General features: G+C 39.6%; 1 protein-coding gene across 3 annotated transcripts in view; it reads right to left on the reverse strand.

Moving 5' to 3' along the window:
- LOC148854206 (PH, RCC1 and FYVE domains-containing protein 1-like) overlaps positions 1-19693 on the reverse strand; it is a 121944-nt gene that overhangs the window by 34266 nt on the left and 67985 nt on the right. For 2 of the 3 annotated variants that reach the window (XM_088983040.1, XM_088983042.1), the window contains exons 4-6: positions 7381-7461; positions 6890-7078; positions 4675-6798 (exon numbers count right to left, since the gene is read on the reverse strand). In XM_088983040.1, the coding sequence (XP_088839166.1) occupies positions 4675-6798; positions 6890-7078; positions 7381-7461 (2394 nt within the window). The remainder of the gene's footprint in view (positions 1-4674; positions 6799-6889; positions 7079-7380; positions 7462-19693) is intronic. The other variant, XM_088983041.1, reaches the window with a different exon arrangement.

Genomic DNA, 19693 nt, shown 5'->3' on the forward strand with positions numbered 1-19693 from the left:
AAGACTTACCGGTCATATGGTTTGTAGCACCTGAATTAATGATCTGGGAAGACTGAGAAGGAACTGGGCAAACATTGAAAGCATTGGATTGGTTACTTGAATTTGCTGAACACGAGCAGTGTTGCTCTGACTAGACTGTTGACTATCATGGCTAGTTGTGGAAGAAGCAACATTAGCTGCATTAGGTCCTTTGTTCTGCTTCCCTTGAAACTTCTTAGGTTTACCAACCAAATCCCAACAAAACTCCTTTGTGTGTCTAGATCTCTTACAATGAGTACACTAAAACTTGTCTTTGTCACTTCCTCCCTTCTTTTGTACCTCACTCTTCTTGCTGTCCCCCTTAGACAATAAAGCCACTTGCTCCCCTTCAGGAGGATTCATGTCAGCCCTCCTAGTTTCCTCAGATTGTACCAAAGAAAACACTTCCTCAAGTCTTGGAAGCCCCTTACCACCCAAAATCTGAACTCTAATAGGTTCATAAACAAAATTCAGGCCTGCTAAGAAAGCAAACACCTTTTCTTGAGAGATCAATTTCTTGCAAGCAGAAGCATCCTCTTCACTCTTCCAATCTATAGACTTGTAGTGGTCTAGCTCTTTCCAGATGGAAGTGAGGGAAGAATAATAGGCTGCAAGAGATTTCTCTCCTTGTTTCAACGCAACTGACTCCACTTGAAGTTAGTAGATCCGAGTAAAATGCCTTTGTTCAGAGAATGTGGCCTTTGCTTGGTCCCAAATTTCTTTGGCTATTTCAGCCCATATAAAATTCTTTCTAAGTGCAGGCTGAATGGAAGATGTAAGCCAAGGCATAATAAGGTAGTTCTCTTGCTCCCACTTCTCATATTCAGCCCCTTCATTAGTAGGCTTCTTAGTTTTCCTGGTAAGGTACCCTAAATTTCCTTTGGCTCCAACAAACATCTTCATACTTTTGGACCATTCCAAACAATTCAGTCCATCAATAAGGACAATAGATACAAGGAAGCCAACACTGTCCATCCCACTACCAGAACTAACTAGTCCCCCAGAAGGGTTTGAAGTGACAGAACTCTCTAAGGACATAACTGAAACACACTATTTTAGAATCCAAACTCCAAAGACTAGGGTTTTTTCTGGCACACTCAGTCACATGACTGCAGCAGTCCAAGATAACAGCACAAGAACTGATCTAGGAAGGGTAAACTGAAGCCTAGAAACACTTACTCGAGGACTGCAACCACTTGGACATAAAGCTGGTCACCAAAAAATAACTTCCCTTAAACCAAACACACCTTACGGTTAACTACCAGCACCTGTTTTGGACATAACAGCCTTCAACCAACCTTCAAACACAGTCCAAACCAGAAACCCAGCAAAAAAAAAAAAATTCCTTATATAACTTCTGTGGTCCTCTTACATGCTTCGGTCACTTGACGGTCAGCCCAGAAACAAGAAAACACAACTTCGTCCTATGACCAAGGAATGGGGAATGAAAAACTTGATGAGACGATCAGATCACAGGGCAATCATGAACTATATCCTCTTGAGAAATGAACTAATGTGTTGAAGAAGAGAAGGGAAATCTAGAATATTTTGTGACAGATTATTGCTTTGATACCATGTAATCAGTCACAACATATTCTAGGAGAGAAGAGGAAGGGAGAGAGGAAAAAGGAAGAAGACAATGAACAAAATGAGGGAAAAATTGAATGGGTAAGTGGCAGCTCCCACTTCACCCTAATATATTAATAAGATAAATAATTACAAAGTGGTCCTTGGAAGAAAGAAAAATGACAAGAAACCCCCTGTGCCTGAAACATTCATAAAAGCACCCCTTACAACACAGGTTTTCCCCAAATTTATTTACGGAGAACAAATGGATGGTAATAGTGAAGGATATCTATGCATCGAGCTCAAGCACCCCTTAATCCATATTCTCCACCTTTCCCCCAACTCAAACTTCTCCATAATCTCAAGAAGGAAAGATCAGTCCACATAATCATAAGCCTTCTCTGATCAACAATTTGTCTACCCTCAACAAAGACACCTTGAAACTGTGAGGTCAGAGGGTAAAACGTTTTTTGGCCTGCCAGTTAATACTTTTGCACTTAACTATTATTTTGTAAAGGCTTCCCACCAGACTTACAGGCCTGAAGTCCCTTGGGGTTTTCGATTCTTTTTGGGCACTAAGGCAATGAAAATAGCATTTGCTTGTGTATTGAAGTGGCTAGATCAAAAAGTGGCATCAATTTATCTCAAAGGAGGCATGTCCTAAATTTACTTGAAGGTTATGGTTTTTTTGGTAAAAAACTAGAAGAGTCCCCAATGGATCCCAACTTTAAGTTGGGCACTACTAATCAAGGTGAACTATTTGATGATCTGGGGAGGTATACGAGGTTTTTGTTTTTCTTGATAAGTGAAATTTTATTAATGAGTAGTAAACATAGGCAATACAAGCATCCCCGCAGAGAGGCACAAACTGCTACTTCTCACAGATTAAAAACATATTACAAATTGTCAAGCACAGCTGAGCCCAATACAAGTCATCCCTATTTACCCCTTGCTTAGCTAGTACATCCACCATCAGATTAGTTGATCTCCTAACCCAATGCATCCTCACATTCATACTTCTAGTAAGCCATCTAAATTTCTTCATCTCATCCCTAAAGCACCAAATTATAGACTGGTTCCTTCAGCCAGCCTACCACCAATTTTGAACCCCTTTAATCTCCACATTTATCAAACTTAATTCACTTACAATTTGTACCCCTTTCAATGCAGCAATCAATTCCTCCCTAATGGAATCTCCTACCCCTACTGGACCTGAGAACAAAGCAATGACATTTCCTTCTTTGTCTCTCAACACCCCTCCTATGTCTAAGGGGCCTGGGCCCTGGGGTTGCCTTGACTACTCCCATCAAAATTTAGTTTCACAAAATCTTCAGCTAGAAGCTTCCACATTAAATTTGCACTTTCCTTTCTCGATGAGATTCTGGTCACCACCTCCCAACTTCTCCATATGTCAACAAAAGAAAATGGTGATAAGGAGTCCAATGTTCTAATCTAGTGCATCACCCTCACCATAACATGATCTCTTACTGCTTCCTTACTTCTCTCCATCTCTGAGAAGATTCTAGCATTTCTTTCTTCCCAAAGAGTCCAAATTACAGATACTCTTACACTTCTCCACATATCCTTCCCCTTCTCTTAGGCCAAACAAAGGTAGAATAGGTTTATTGGAAAACTACTTGATTATGTGACCAAATATTTCCCTTGCAGTTAGTGTTGTGGGTTAATTTATACAGAATCCTCAAATTCCATATTGGGATGCATAGAACAAAATTGTGCACTAGACTGCTATCTAAAAAGCTCCTCTCAATGGTCATTTAGAAATTAAAGGATATACAAATATTTATTAGGATGGGTCCACGTTTAACAGGGTCTACTACAGAATCCTCAAGTTCCATATTGGGATGCATTGAACAAAATTGTGCACTAGACTTGTATCTAAAAAAGTTCTTCCAAATGGTCATTTAGAAATTAAAGGATATACAAACATTTATTGGGATGGGTCCACATTTGACAGGATCTACTACTTGGGATTTCACATTCCTAGGAGGTAATCTTGTCAAGTGAAGTATAGTTGCCAATAGTAGTGCTAAAGCTGAGAGTATAGGGTTATGGTGAACTAGTCTAGCTACAAAACTTGAAAAGATTAGATACTCTTTGTTGACTCCTATGTTGTGTTATGACAATCAAGTTGGTGTCCACATCACATTAAATCCAATTTCTCATGAAAGGAATAAGCACTTAGAGATTGACTACACTTTATGAGTGAGTGAGAGAGAGGGAGAGAGAGTACTCAATGAAGTTGTCTTTTTCCTATGTGAGATTTGAAAATTAGTGAGCTAATTTGTTTTCAAAGAGTTTGAGTTGAGTTGAGTTAGTTAGGGTTATTTATGTCTTTTTCCTTATATTTTTTTGTTTCTTTAGTGTTGTCTCACGGTATAAGTTCTTTTCTTCCACCAATTTCCTCTTCTCTTTATTTCTCTCTATTTGGTCTTGTTCACTTCTGTGTAAGTCATAACTAGCAATTGCCCTTTTGGATTTTCAGTTGGAGTTCCTATTCTAATATCTTAATGTTGTGAAGCAGATATAAACAATGAAAAATTAATAAAGTAATGGAAGAATGTAATCTGAAAAAAGTTAAAGTCCCATCTCTTTTATTATTTTTGTGTGTGCACATCATCATTATCATAAGCCTTATCCCAACCATATGGGATTGGCTACATGATTCCTGTTTCGCCATTCCATTATGTTTAGTGCCTTATCCATTGTTAAATTATGTGCAATTCAATCATTTCTTACTACGGATAAGTTCGGGAGTGCTTATTTTTAAGTGCTTATCAAATAAGAACTTATTTTGGGCCTGGACCACATCAATGAACACTTTTTTGCATTTGGGAAATAAGCCCAAGAAGCCCAAATTTTGAGCTTATTTTTAAGTGCTTATTCAGTAAGTTCTTATTTCCTTTCTGGTCCATCTTGGCCCACCACATCATTTTGAAAATACCCTATACTACCACTGTTTGAAATAGGTGCTTTTTCACCTATATGCACTTATTTATAAATAAGCACTCTCAAACATGGGTTACTACAACCATGTTTACTGCCATATACATGCATCAGAGAAATAATTACCTGTGCCTTGAATCCAATAATTTCTTGTATGAGGTTGTCATTTGTGCGTTTTGAATCATCAAAACTGACTCGAGAGGTGCGAAAAGGAATATGTGGTGCAGAGATTGCTGAGTGAAGTGGACTTGGCTTTTTTGATGCAGGAGATGTTGAACGAGAACCTGTCCTTGAAGCAGGAACAGAAGCAGAAAACACTTTCTTTGAATTTCCAATCAAGGAGGCAAATGTTTTTGATGAGGAAAAACCTCCCCATGATGAAATTCCCTCCCGAAGAGAAGAGCTAGTGCAGAACCTTTGTTCTACTTTTCTGTTGCCCTTGGGCTGCCTGCTCTCAACCAGCCTCAGTGGTTCAGAGGAGAATCTTGAAAGTTGCCCATGTAATCTAGAATCCAACTGATCTTTTTCTGCTAAGTCACTGGAAACATGACTTATACTTCCACTTTGAGTCCTAGATAATCGAGAAATTAATCCAGAATCCATTGAGTTTTTAATTTTAGTAAAGCAATCATCACACACACGATAAGGCTTGTTGGTGTTTGGAGCCAATGAAGCTTTTAGAGATTTCTTAGTGCTGCATGCTTTGCAAAATACAAGCCCACAATTATAACAATTGTGACGCTTTCTTCTGAAATTAAATGCATTGTGACAACTGGAGCAAATGGAATGATCAGCACCAGTAACCCATTTATGGAGACAGATGACAGCAGTAAAATTTGAACCACACACAACACTCCTAGCTTGTTTATCTTTCAAAGCTTCAACAAGTGTAGGAGCATTTCTGTCATCATTATCTCCATGTCCTAATTGGCCATTTTCCCCCTTTCCCCATGTATAAACCTCGGCTTTTGAAGTCAAAATTGCTACATGATAAGAACCACATGCTATCTCCTGGACAAAGCAGTTGTTGATCTTACCTCCAATGCAAGTGGGAAGCTTTCCATCAGATCTAGGACAACCCAACTGCCCATAAACAGTACTTCCCATTGTATATACTCTTCCTGAGGTTGTAAGAGCAATTGTGATGTCATGCCCACATGCTACTTGGCAAAGATCAGTGTCATTCAAAGCAGTTACACATTCAGGGATTAGTCTAGAATCCCTGTCACCATGCCCAAGTCGGCCTTTATCCCCATCACCCCAGGTGAATAGCTTTCGAGATAAAGAGATATCAGAACCAGAGGCCTCAACCACAATTTCCACCACAGCAGCAGTATGCCAAACACCACAGGCTACTTTCACTGTGTGCAATCCCTTGAGGGATTCTACTTCTCTTGGAATTCTTGTGCTGCTACGATCTCCATGGCCTAGGGCACCAAACGTACCTTCACCAAATGTAAACAATTGGCCTGAAGATGTTATGGCAGCTGTATGCCAAGGTCCACAAGAGATTGATACCACATGTGTACCTTCCATTTGACCACTTAATCTTTTAGGGATCCAGTGGCTAACCTCACTTCCATTCCCAAGAAGACCAGTATTGTGAGTACCATCTCCCCATGTATAAAGATCACCAGATAGTGTAACAGCGCACGTGTGATATTCACCACATGCTGCTAATTCAATATTCATTCCACTGAGAGCATTAATGAGCTTTGGGTGGGAAATATCTTTTTCTATTCCATGACCAAGCCTGCCTCCTGACTCTTCTCCCCAACTAAAAATCTCCCCTTGCCTAGTGACCAACACAGCATGTCGACCACCACAAGCAATATTTTGGACATCAAGCACCACTGTAGAGTCAAGTGCCTTTGGAAGAAGTGCATCCTTCTTGGGGGCAGATGAACTTCCAATTCTGAGCATACCACCACCCAGGACCCCTTCACCAATGCCTTCTCCCCAGATAAAAACATCACCCAGTGCATCAAGATCATCATGACAAGATCCCTGGCTTGATGGGCTTACTGCACTAGATAGACTAACTCGAAAATTATCAACTGTAGAAGCCCGGCCATTTGAATCATCAGCAGTAGAAGATGAGAATGAACCAAGAGAGTTGGCAACTGCTTCTGATTGAGTAGAACCCTTGGCAACTGCAGTATATGATATCACATCAGAGAATGCCTTTCTCAGACCACTACGTGGAGAACTCTCATGAGGAATCTGAATTTGTTCGGTAACTCCAGGATCCTGTAAGTTGGGAACAAAATTGACATGAAAATTGAATTGAAAAGGTATTCAATAAATAAATAGAGTTACATGATCATCATAGCAAGAAAACCTTATGAAAGGTATCACTACTGCCACAGGTAAAAAAATTGTGGGAGTTTCTTTGAGTACTGCCACGTGGACTATCTGATGAAATTCTATCAATCCTTGATTCATTTCTCCAGTTGGGGTAGCTACCGCGTGAAATCAATGCCTTCAGACCAACAAACCATACCTCAGCTTCGTCTTTATCCTTACATATCTGTCATAGTTCATAATGTTTTAAACCAAGACAGTTAAATGAGTAGGATGGTACAATTGTATATTAACCTTCCAAGCTTAGTCTGAAGAACTAATTATTTTAAGGAAATTTCTATGGTACTGTACCTAAAGCACTTTAACCAATTACACGTGAATTTAAATGAAAATACCAATTGATTGGTTATGGATCTGTTGGGTACCATACTTCACTGCCATAGCACAATTTTTATTTTAAATCTCTTTGTATTTTTTAATGCAGCAATGTTTGTATGCAGGCAAGAGCAACAAAGCAGAAACACTCACCAAATCCAATGATCTGTCACTGTATATAAGAGAAAATGATTGATATTCTTTCTCGGGGCGTGGATAGCGCTTAAATATTGCCTGAAATACAATGAAATAAATTGTATTCTCTATCATAAAGTGAAAAATAGATATAATCAACATAAAAAGATTTAAGTAATGGGAAATAGAAGTTTATAATTGTTCTACCTAAAAATTTATACACAAGCTAGTATGATAGTCATTAGAAGTCAACTAATCAGGGGTTTTTCAGTCATTTCATCATGTTCTAATTCTATGTAAATGAACAGTCATGTTCTAACTTAAGTTACGCAGTTCATACTTAATCAGGGGTGTAAGTGTCATTTTACTTATCTTTAGAAATCTATAAATAACAGTTGACTGGTGAGATGGGCTACCTTGTTCTGTTCAGCCCTCCAGTCTTCTTTTATCTTTCTCTCTTACTCTCTTTTCTATCTCCCTTCTCTTTTTTTCCTACCGACTCCGGTAGGGTTTATTTGAAAGCTCAGATATTATATCATAGTATCAGAGCTCTGAAAACACATCAGAAGGCTGTGAAGGCAGAACTGGTAGGGAGTTTTCATGCACCTACTTTTTCTTTCCTTTCTTGGTGTCATCCTGTGTGACAGGATTGGTGGTTGTGTAGTAGTGTAGATTGACCCTCTATTTGGTTGTTACCAAGAGGGCAGTATGCTGTGTGATATTATTGGTTAGTTCTCTGCTGCTTCTCATGCTGTGCAGTTGAGAAATACACCTGTAGTAATTCAGAAAATATAGGAAAAGGAAGAAAGAAGGGAAGAGAAAGGAGAAGTGGTTTCAGTAGTAGGTTGTGGAAGAAGAAGAGAAGGGAAGAGGGAAAAGAAGAGTTTGAACCTCTCTCTCAAGCCCCTTTGATCTCTTTTATTAACTTAATTCTAAAATTAAGTACAATTATTACCAGGATGCCCTTAATGGGGCAGCCGGCACTAGAGAAATAATTAAAGAAACAAAAAAAAAAACCCATAACTAAGGCCCATAACCAACAAACATAACCTTAAATACTACTTAAAAGAAATAAAAAGCACTAAGGCCCATTCAGCCCATTCTCACTACACTCCCCCAAGCTTGCTTACATAGTGTTGAAGCTTTTGGCTTTGGAACTCCCTTAGTTAGAAAATCTGCTAGTTGCTCTTCTGATGCAATGAAAGGAAGGCACACCTCTCCTAAAGCCACTCTCTCCCATATAAAGTGTCAATCTACCTCAATGTGCTTAGTTCTATCATGCTGAACCGGATTGTGAGCAATGTTAATAGTAGACTGGTTATTACAATACAACATCTGTGGCTCGTCACATGAAACATCCATCTCATCAAGGAGAGATCTAAGCAATAACTCAGAAACCCCATGGGCCATAGCCCTATATTCTGCCTCAGCTGAAGATCTAGCAACCATTGACTGCTTTTTACTTCTCTAGGAAACAATATTTCCCGCTATCATAGCACAATAACCTAATATGGATCTCTTGCCATCCACATTTCCTGCCCAATCAGCATTAATATATGCTTCTACCTTCATGTGTCTATGTTTAGCAAACAATATACCCTTCCTGGGGGTTCCCATTGTTAGATAGTGTATGCCCTTAGCTCCAACTAGATTGATGTATAGATACATTTATTTAAATGAATAAAAAGTACATTATTGTTTTATGTTGATATTGGTATGCATCTGTGAAATAACCCCTTAAATTGGATACTTATGAGACTCGTGTTAGTTTAGAATGTTCTCAGTCGTTGGATAGACTTGGGGAGTTTATCCTGCCAATGCTGACATTGATGTGCTGCCAAAGAAGTTGGGATAGCTTGTCTCAGCTGCTAGGGTTAGACCCAAAGCACATGCATTGTGTGTTTGGATGACACATTGAACCCGGACCATTTTCCAATTATGCCCTAGACCTTGGTGATTGATGGGCAAAACTAGAAAGTTACACATAACCCCTAGACTTGGTTATGGTACTGCACTAGGAGTTGGATTGGGCTATCTTTGACATGCCAATCAGTGAGATCAATTGAGGGTCAAAACATGGGTATGCTGGGGTAGTCGGAGAATTCATTTACGTGGATGATCATAGTGATAGGACCGGCCCCTTTGTTGGACAAAGTGAATGATAGGGCTTACACTCTCTCTGATGGAAACCTAAACTTCCGGCAATGGATTTCAACTGTATTTGAGATTTGGTTTTGCAAAATATATTTATATGATATATATATATTAATGTTTTATGAAAAATGTTTGCAAAAGGTTTTAATTCCCGGGATCCATTCGGGCAGAGAGTGTGACACTGTACCTTGTAGCCAGGGGAGAGGTCCTTCCCTGTTAGGCATTGTTGTGATCATTATGGGCTGAGAGGTTAAGTGTAAGAGACCATTAAGGGTTGATTACCTGATGAGCTTTATCTTACTTAAGTCCATTATTCTTGGGTCTTCATAGGATGGCTGAATTCAAGGGTCATTTAAGTGTAAATGTTGGGCCCATATTGAGCCCATAGTGATGTGCTCAGGGGTTCACTGTGTTTAGTAGTGAATTCGACCAAGCCTTTTCACAGAGGCTGGGCCGAACCCATGTAGACTTATGTGAGGTCATTGTGGGGTTCCACGCCATACAAATCAGGCCTAAGTTGGCCATGCAACATCTTGGGTCATGAGACTTTGAAGCAAATGGGCCTAAGGCCCATAATTAATAAGATTAAGTAAGCTGTCATGTCATGTGCTCTGGGTCGAATCTGGGTTTGGAAATGGGTATGGAGAACCCATCCTTTAAGAGGATAAGGTTTATCTCTTAATAGAGTCCAGATCCAAATTAGATTTGGATAATCTCCTAATTTGATTAGGAGAAGTGCTCCATAAAGAGATGAAAGAAGAAGAGGGCGAACCAGACTAGAACACCACTCTTTCTTGTTTTCTCTTCTTCTCTTTTGTCTTCCAAGAAACCCTATCACAACCTAGGCTTTCAAGGACTGATAAAGATCGATTTTCTTTTGATTTTTGCAAGAAAAATTCAGAGAAACTTCAGGCTCACCTTCCCCAGTTCGATCCAAGCAGTTGGGTTGCAGTTTTTTTCTGAAAATTGCTGAATCAACTTCACCTACACACTACGCCACCTTCAGTGGAGGCTGGTTTTAGGACTAATTTGGGCATGAACTTCCCACCTTGGGATCGACATTTGTGGTATCTGTATCAGGTATAAATCTCCCTCTTTGATTGGTTTCAAATCTGGTCCGGTCCAATGCAAGACCGACCCTGAAAAATGTTGTTTTTCAAAACATAGGGAATTTGATTCCCAGAAGGATTAGGAAGTTTTTGAAAATATGCCCAGCATGGTTCGGCCATTCATATGATGGATCCTTCCAACAATGGTATCAGAGCACTAGGTTCAGCCCTTGGACTGAACTAAACTGGATTTGAACCAAAACTCAAATTGGCAAGAACTAGTCTAGCTAATTTGAGCAGTTAGAAGAAATCTCTGAGAATTTGGTTCTCAGAGTGGGTCATGATCTGAAATTTTTATTGATATATTCTGATATATTATAGAATTGTTCTATTATGGATTCTTGAAATCTTGGGCAGAAAATGTGATGGAGATCAAACTCTTGATGGTGGCAAGATTTATGCACACTGAATTTATTAATTTGGTTATTTGGTCTGTAATTAATTATTTTTCTTTTTTAGAAAGAATGTATTAGGTTTTTCTGATGTGAGCAATAGAAGATAGGGTTTTTCTTTTTTTTTTTTTACACATCGGAGACATCGTTGAAGCTTGCAGAGAAGACAGAGATTGCATATGGAGATCGATCTGCAGATGGCAGCTTCACAGGGATGTTTTTGTCCGGATTGGATTCAAACCATCACACTATCAGCCCTAGCCATTTATTTCTAACTATTTGCTAATATGATTGTGAATCATAACTGAGAATTTCAGATCATTACCTATGTGAATTGATGCATGTTTTGGACACCAAACCCTAGGCCGATATGACCTAGTTTTGGTCCAATCTTGTTGGGCTGAACCTATGGTTCTTTGGGGTTTGATCACAACCCCTTGGATCACGGTTTAAGTGACCGAAAATTATTTTAGGCTAAGGGTTTGATGGCCCATTTCATGGACTAATTTGGCCCATACTTGAAAAACCCTTTTATGTTAGATTAAACCAAGACTATCCCATTTCAGCATGGAATGCTATACGGGCTGAATTGCTATTTGCAATTTAGCCCATATACCAAGATAAAATTTTAGATAATTTGGTCCATTGATGGGTTGATCATGTGTTAATCTAAATGGATATGGGTTTTACAAGTTTTAAATTGATATGGATAAATTATGTATGTGTATGTGATGTGCTAAATGGATGTGATTTGTTTCATGGGCCATAAGTGCTTGGCCCATGTATTGACTTATGTGCTCTCTACGAACATCATGGTTGAATGCACATCATTGCCATGATGCCCATGGATCATTACATGATCTCATTTTTCTAATGGGCCCCCTCAATAGCTTGTTCCCCAAGAGGAACCTCGCAGGAACCCTAACCCATTAAGGGTCCATTTGAATTTGACTTTATGAAAGTCAGTGGGGTCATAAACTAGTGGGAGGGGCCTATCCTAAAATGGAAGCCTCTTCCATAGTACCTTGGGGCTCCCGATATGACGGGTCTGCACTTACCAGACATAAAGGTTTAATCTAAAATAGCAATGAACCTTGTTTGATGGAGGCTAAAGGGAAAACTCATTGGATGGGTGGATATGTGATCCTTCACAGAAAGTGATGGGGTTATGCAACTTAAATAGTTGGCCCCATGCACCTATGTGATTTCCCACATTTCCAAGGACATGAACTGTGTCCTCATCACTAAGATAGGAGGGAAATATCAGAGATGAACAAATGGAGATGGAACATAGATAAAAGTCCATTTTATGAAATATAACATGAAACAATATTATGGTCGTGAACTAATTAATCGTGCCTTTTATCATAAATGGCACATGGACAGTTCGCTAAATTGTTAGATGACAACAAATTGAAAGGACCCAACTATGCAGACTGGTTTCGTAACCTAAACTTAGTGCTTATGCTAGATAAATTGGACAAGGTTGCCAAAAACCCAACACCAGAACGTCCAGGTGATAGGGCTTCTGAGGCAAGGAGGCAATATCAGGAATGGGAAGAAAAAAAAATTCTCTTGCCCGGTATTATATCATAGCCTCCTTGGATAATTCTATCCAGATACAATTTGACAAAATCAATATATGCAAAGATATCTTGGATAGTCTAAAAACCATGTATGAAGAGCAGAATCGTTCTGCAAGACAAAAGGTCCTCAAAATGTTGATGACCACGAGGATGACCGAAAGCCAACTAGTTCATGACCATGTCATGCGGATGATAGGTTATATAAAAGAATTAGAGGCTCTTGGCTCCTAACTTGACGACGACACTAAGACTGATGTCCTGAATTCTCTACCCTCATCCTTCAATCAGTTTGTCATGAACTACAACATGAACAAGCTAAAAGTTAGCTTGCAGGAGCTCAACAATATGTTGCAAAGAGCTGAATAATTGATTAAGAAGGACAAGCTAACAGTCGTGCTTGTTGAAGGTGGCAAATCTGGAAGGAAGAAAGGGAAGGGTAAGAAGAGGCCTTAGAAAAAGGGAGGCAAATCGAAAAGGCAGAAGAGAGATAAGTCATTTGATGAATGTCACTTCTACAAGCAGATTGGGCACTGGAAGAGCAATTGTCCTCAGTATCTGGAGTCCTGCAAGCACAAAGATGGTAATTTCGAATCTCGTCATAGAGACCAATATGTTGGTCACTTCTGTATCTTGGTGTATTAATTCATGCATGTAATACATTGTAGAGGTTCAAGGAAAGTAGAAGGCTAAATGATGACGTGGTTGTGCTTTACTTGGGGACGACTGCAACTATTGCAGCTACTGCTATATGAATAGTAGATTTAATTTTTAGAGAAGGAATTGCTACATTAAAAGATTGTCATTATGTACTTTTATTTAAAAGAAATATGATTTCAATTTCTAAGTTGTGTAATGATGGTTATCCTATTTTGTTTAGTAATAAGATTACAATTAAATTGAATAACAAATTCCTTATTCACGGAGAACATGAGAATGGTCTTTATGTTCTCCATCCTTCTCTAGGAACAAATGTGACTGAAATTGTATCGGAACACATCCCCAAGAAAAGAATATGTGATACAGTTAATCCCACGTGTCTATGGCATTACCGATTTGGCCATATTAATATAAAACGCATCACAAGATTGGTGATGATGGTCCTCTAGATTTTCTCATTGTAGAAGATTTACCAACTTGTGAGACTTGCCTCCAAGGCAAGATGGAAAAAAAGGTCATTTACAGGTAAGCCTCAATGAAGTACGGGCACACTTGACCTTATACATACTAATGTATGTGGTTTCATGAATATTAGGACACGGAACCAACACTGTTACTTCATAACTTTCACCGATTATTCTCGGTATGGTTACGTGTACCTAATGAGACATAAGTTTGAATCCTTTGAAAGGTTCAAGGAGTTTAGACAAAAAGTCGAGAAAAAGTTAGGGAGACAGATCAAAACCCTTCAATCAGATCGAGGAGGTGAATATTTGTTTGACGAATTAATTGACTGCTTAAAGGACAATGGGATTATATCACAATTATCTCCTCCTGCTATAGCACAATTAAACGGTGTGTCAGGAGGTGAATATTTCAGAGTTACTTGTATCCTTTTGGAGGCATGCATTGGAGACTGTAATTTACATGTTGAACCGGGTTCCAACTAAGTCGGTTCTTAAGACTCCTTCTGAGCTATGGACCAGCAAGAAACCAAGTGTAAGACATTTGAAAATATGGGGTTGTCCAACACATGTCAAAAAGACAAGTGTAGACAAATTGGAGTCCAAAATCAATCGCTGCCTATTTGTAGGTTGCCCTAAGGACTTCGTAGGGTATCTTTTCTATGATCCACGAGAACAAAAGTGTTTGTTAATCCAAATGCCTACTTCTTGGAGGAGGACTACATCCTGAACAATCATCATTAGGAAGTTGTTCTTGATGAAGAGAGCTCAGGAGTAGTAGGAAATAACCTATAGATTCCAAATGGTAATATCCAACTTAGAAGATCTGCCCAGGTTTCTAGACCTCCAATTCTTTACGACTATGATCAAGAAAGTTACTTGATGGAAGCTACGAATAGTGAGGAAGATCCCATGACTTATGCAGAGGTTATGTTAAACATAGACTCCTTGAAGTGGGTAGGTGCCATGAAAGTCAAGACAGACTCGATAAGAAATAAAGATACCTTCCTTGGACCTAGCAACCTCAATGCCAAGAAAATACCACAACTCCCCTAAGTCTTTGATCTCAAATTCAGAACTGAGAAACTTCTTGAGAGCACTAATTTCTTTTGTATCACTGCCAGTAACCACAATATAATCTACATAAACAATAAGGAATGTCACCAAGATGCTTCTTCCCTTAACAATGAGGGTTTGATCTGATTGAGTCTGAGTGTAGCTGAATTGAACAAGAGCAACCCTAAACCTATCAAACCAAGCATGTGGAAATTGTTTTAGGCCATAAAGTGATTTCTTCAATTTGCACACCTTACCTTACATCTCCTTTCCATATATACTAGGAGGACGGGACATATATGCCTCTTCAGTGAGATCACCATTCAAGAATGCATTCTTAACATCAAACTGATACAGAGGCCAATCATAGCTCACTACTAAGGATAAAAGAACTTTCACTGAAGTCATTTTAGCAACTGGAGAAAAAGTCTCAATGCAATCTATCCAATATACCTGGATATATTCCTTAGCAACAAGATGAGCCTAATACCTCTCAATTGACCCATTTGCACAATACTTGATAGTGAAAACCCACTTGCACCCAACAGGTTCCTTCTCAGCTAGCAAGTCAACAATATCCTAGGCATTGTTTTTATGAAGGCCTTCTATTTTAGTCCTCATAGCATCCCTCCATTCTAGTGTGGCTAAGGCTTCTAAAAACAGACTTTGGGATGGGTTGAGAGGAAATGGAGGCTAGAAAGGCATAGTAGGATGGGGACAACAAGTCGTAGGAAAGGTGTTTGGAAATACAATGAGTTGTACATCCTCTTACCTTTTCTCAAAGCAATGGGTAGGTTAAGGTTTGGAAACAAGGGTGCTGGTGGAGGGGGTGATGGACATTTCCTTTCTTCAGTAATTGGAAGTGCCTGAGGCTTAATTGGAGGTGTGGGATCAACTTGTGTTTGCCTTAGCCTTTGCTGCTGGTACCACCTAAGAGAATAGGTTGAGTGGTAAAAATTGAAGGACTAGCAGGAGGAAGGGGAGGAGCAGGAATGGAAGACCTTGATAAAGTTTTGATTTGCACTAGAATCGTGTTAGAATTAGTATTAGAGAGAGTTACAAGAGAGAATAGGAGAAGAAGAAAAGAAGAGAAAAGAGAAGGAAAAGGCTAGAGAGAAAAATCACTCTCTCTAGTCGGCCATGTTATATTTATATGTTTCTATTCAATAAAGCAAAAGACTACTATGTCCCTACTTAAGTATGGGACACATTACTTAACATAAACATTACACATCAGCTTGAACATAAAATAGAAGGACTAAACTACCCCTATATAGTCGACACTAACAGTCCCCCTCAAGCTAGTGAGTATATATCATATAGTTCCAACTTATTACATATGTAGTGCACTCTTCCCCAACTCAACCCTTTGGTGAACAAGTCTGCCCATTGACTTCTTGTGTTAACATATACAATATCTATTACTCCACTAAGCACCCTCTCTCTCACAAAGTGGCAGTCAACTTCCATATGCTTTGTTTTCTCATGAAACATTGGATTAGAAGAGATGTGGATTGCAACTTGGTTGTCACAATAAAGCTTCATTGGAGTGTCAATTGAATATCCCATCTCCTATAGAAGATTTTTCAACCACACTAATTCACAAGTGGTATGTGCCATGGCTCTATATTCAGCTTCTGCACTGCTTCTTGCCACAACTGTCTGCTTCTTACTTTTCCATGTCACCAAATTACACCTAAGGAAAGTATAATAACTTGTAGTGGACCTTCTATCAGATACAGAACTAGCCCAATCAGCATCGGTGTATCCCTCTATTTCAAGATTTCCTCCACTCTTGTATATCTAGCCACGACCAGGAGCTCCCTTTAAATAACTTACAATCCTTAAAACTACATCCCAATGTGGAACCCGAGGTTTCTGCATAAACTGGCTCACCACACTAACTACAAATGAAATATTTGGCTGAGTAATGGTTAGGTAATTTATCTTACCCACCAACCGCTTGTTCCTTCCAGGATCTTCTGTAATCTGAAGAGCTATACTCGAAGTAGTAAGAAGGAGAAGAGAACCACAGAACTGAAGAGAATGTCGAACTGTTCTATCCAGTCGACCAGTCCTTTATTTATAGATGAATATGGTACAAGGTACAAGAAATTACTGGGATGCCCCTGATTAGTGATGGGACACCCAGATGACTTAAATCATTAAACAGGATTAGGCCCAGGCCCATTAACACAAGCCTAGTTACAAGATAAGGTAAACATAAGAATGGGCTAATAAGAACTCTTATCAGCCGAACATCACTCTAACATTCTAACATTCCCCCTCAAGCTAAGCATGAATATCAATCATGTTTAGTTTGCCAAGTATGTCCCTGAACTTCGTTGATGCCAGCCCTTTAGTTAATACATCTGCAATCTGCATCTCTGATGGAGTATAAGGCACACAAAGTTCTCTTGAAATAATTCTCTCTCTGACAAAGTGTCGATCAATTTCAATATGTTTTGTCCTGTCATGCTGCACAGGATTGTTGGCAATGTTGATAGCAGCTTTATTATCACAATACAACTTGAGAGGACCCTCAGTCTTGATACCAAGCTCATTAAGGAGAGTCATGAGCCATAAGAGTTCAGCAACCCCGTGTGCCATAGCCCGGTATTCTGCTTCTGCACTTGATCTAGCCACAACATTCTGCTTCTTACTACGCCATGTGACTAGGTTTCCTCCCAAGAATGTACAGTAACCTGAGGTTGATTTTCTGTCTCCAACGGACCCAGCCCAATCAACATCAATGTAGGCTTCAATTTCAAGTCTGCTGTTTTTTCTGAATAGAATTTCTTTCCCTGGGCAAGTTTTCAAGTATCTGAGGATTCTTTCCACTACTCTCATATGAGGGGTCTTTGGTGAGTGCATGAATTGACTGACAACATGCACTGCATAGGCAATATCTGGCCGAGTAAGGGATAAGTATATCAGTTTTCCTACCAACTTTTGGTACCTTTCCTTATCACAGTATTCCTCACCCATTGATTCTTGTAATCCATGGCTTGGTTCTATTGGAGTGTCTGCTGGCCTGCACCCCATCATGCCTGTTTCTTCTAGGAGATCTAGCACATACTTTCTTTGACATATGTAGATTCCTTCTCTTGATCTAGCAACTTCATCCAAGAAAGTATCTCAGATTTCCCAGGTCTTTGATCTCAAATTCTGAAGCTAAGAACTCCTTCAGCCTCTTCATCTCTTTCACATCATTTCCAGTAATCACCATATCATCCACATACACAATGAGTGCTGTAAGTTTGTCATCCTGTCTCCTTGTAAACAATGTATGATCTGCACTGCTCTGAGTGTACCCTACTTTCTTCATGGCCAAACAAAGTTTCTCAAACCATGCCCGGGGAGATTGCTTCAAACCATATAATGCTTTCCTTAGTTTACATACCTTCTTTCCAACATCATATCCAGGTGGGGGTTCCATGAATACCTCTTCATGAAGATCACCATTTAGGAAGGCATTCTTCACATCCAGCTGATGAAGTTCCCAAGAGAATTTTGCTGCTAGTGACAGTAGAACCCTGATTGTGTTGAGCTTTGCTACTGGGGCAAAGGTTTCCTTGTAGTCAATTCCTTCCTTTTGTGTAAATCCCTTTGCCACAAGTCTAACCTTGTACCTCTCAATTGACCCATCTTCCCTGTGCTTTACTGTGAATACCCACTTGCACCCAACAGTGCCTTTCCCTTCTGGCAGGTCCACCAATTCCCATGTCCTTGCTTTCATTAGGGCTTTCATCTCCTCATTCATGGCTTCTTTCCACCTTGGATCAGATGCCGCCTCTGAATACCTGGAAGGGACACATACAGAGGAAAGAGCAGACACAAAGGAATGATAGGCAGGGGATAAGTGTGAGTAAGAAACATAATCGACTATGGGATGCCGAGTGGTACAAGAACGAACAGGCTTACGGAGAGCAATAGGAAGATCCAAATCTGAATTGAGTGAATCAGAATTACCTTGGATTGCAGAGACAGATTGATCTGAGTTCAACTGGTTGCAATCATGAGGTTGAGGGGCCTTCTTCCTTCTACTGTATGTAAGTATCTCTTTTTCTTGTTTACTGGAACCTTCAGGAGCATCAGCCGAATCTGGAGAAGCAACTGGCACAGTGGAAGTCTCACTAGGTTGACCCGGAATGTTACAGCTAGTAGTAGTGGAAGGTGATGAAATGGGAACAAAAAAGAAGGGAAAATGAGAATCCTCTTCCAACACACTACTCTCCCCCTGAAGAGGATTCAGAGAAGACTGGAAATAGGGTTGAGACTCAAAAAAGACTACATCCCTAGTGACATTTTTTCTTGGAGACAGGATCATAACACTTATACCCCTTCTGCGTAGGAGAGTACCCCAAAAATATTCCCTTTGTAGCCTTAGGATCCAGCTTGGTCTTCTTTGGATCTTTCACATGTATGAAGCATGTACAACCAAAAACCCGCAGGGGAGGAGGAAATTCTGGAAGAGTGGGACACAAAACAGAGAAAGGGGTCTTCATACCCAGTACCTTAGATGGCATCCGATTTATCAGGTAAGATGCAGTAAGAACAGCTTGAGACCAATATTGCTTGGGCACATTGTGCTGGAAAAGAAGGGCTCGAGCTGTCTCCAATAGATGCTTGTTCTTGCGCTCAGCAACCCCATTTTGCTGAGGGGTGTAAGCACATGATGATTGATGTAACATGCCTGCATCTTCCATGAATGAGTTCAGGAATCTTTCAAAGTATTCAGCTGCATTGTCTGAACGGAATTGCTTGATCTTTTTATCAAATTGTGTTTCAACCATCTTGCAAAACATCATAGTTATCCGGGGAACTTCTTCACGTCCTTTCAACAGATAAATCCAAGTGCACCGAGAATAATGGTCAATAAAACTGATAAAGTAACGGAAGCCATCAATGGA

This window comes from Nelumbo lutea, chromosome 4, assembly GCF_056320005.1.
Source record: "Nelumbo lutea isolate HS-2025 chromosome 4, American lotus-T2T, whole genome shotgun sequence".
In the NCBI taxonomy this organism is placed as follows: domain Eukaryota; kingdom Viridiplantae; phylum Streptophyta; class Magnoliopsida; order Proteales; family Nelumbonaceae; genus Nelumbo; species Nelumbo lutea.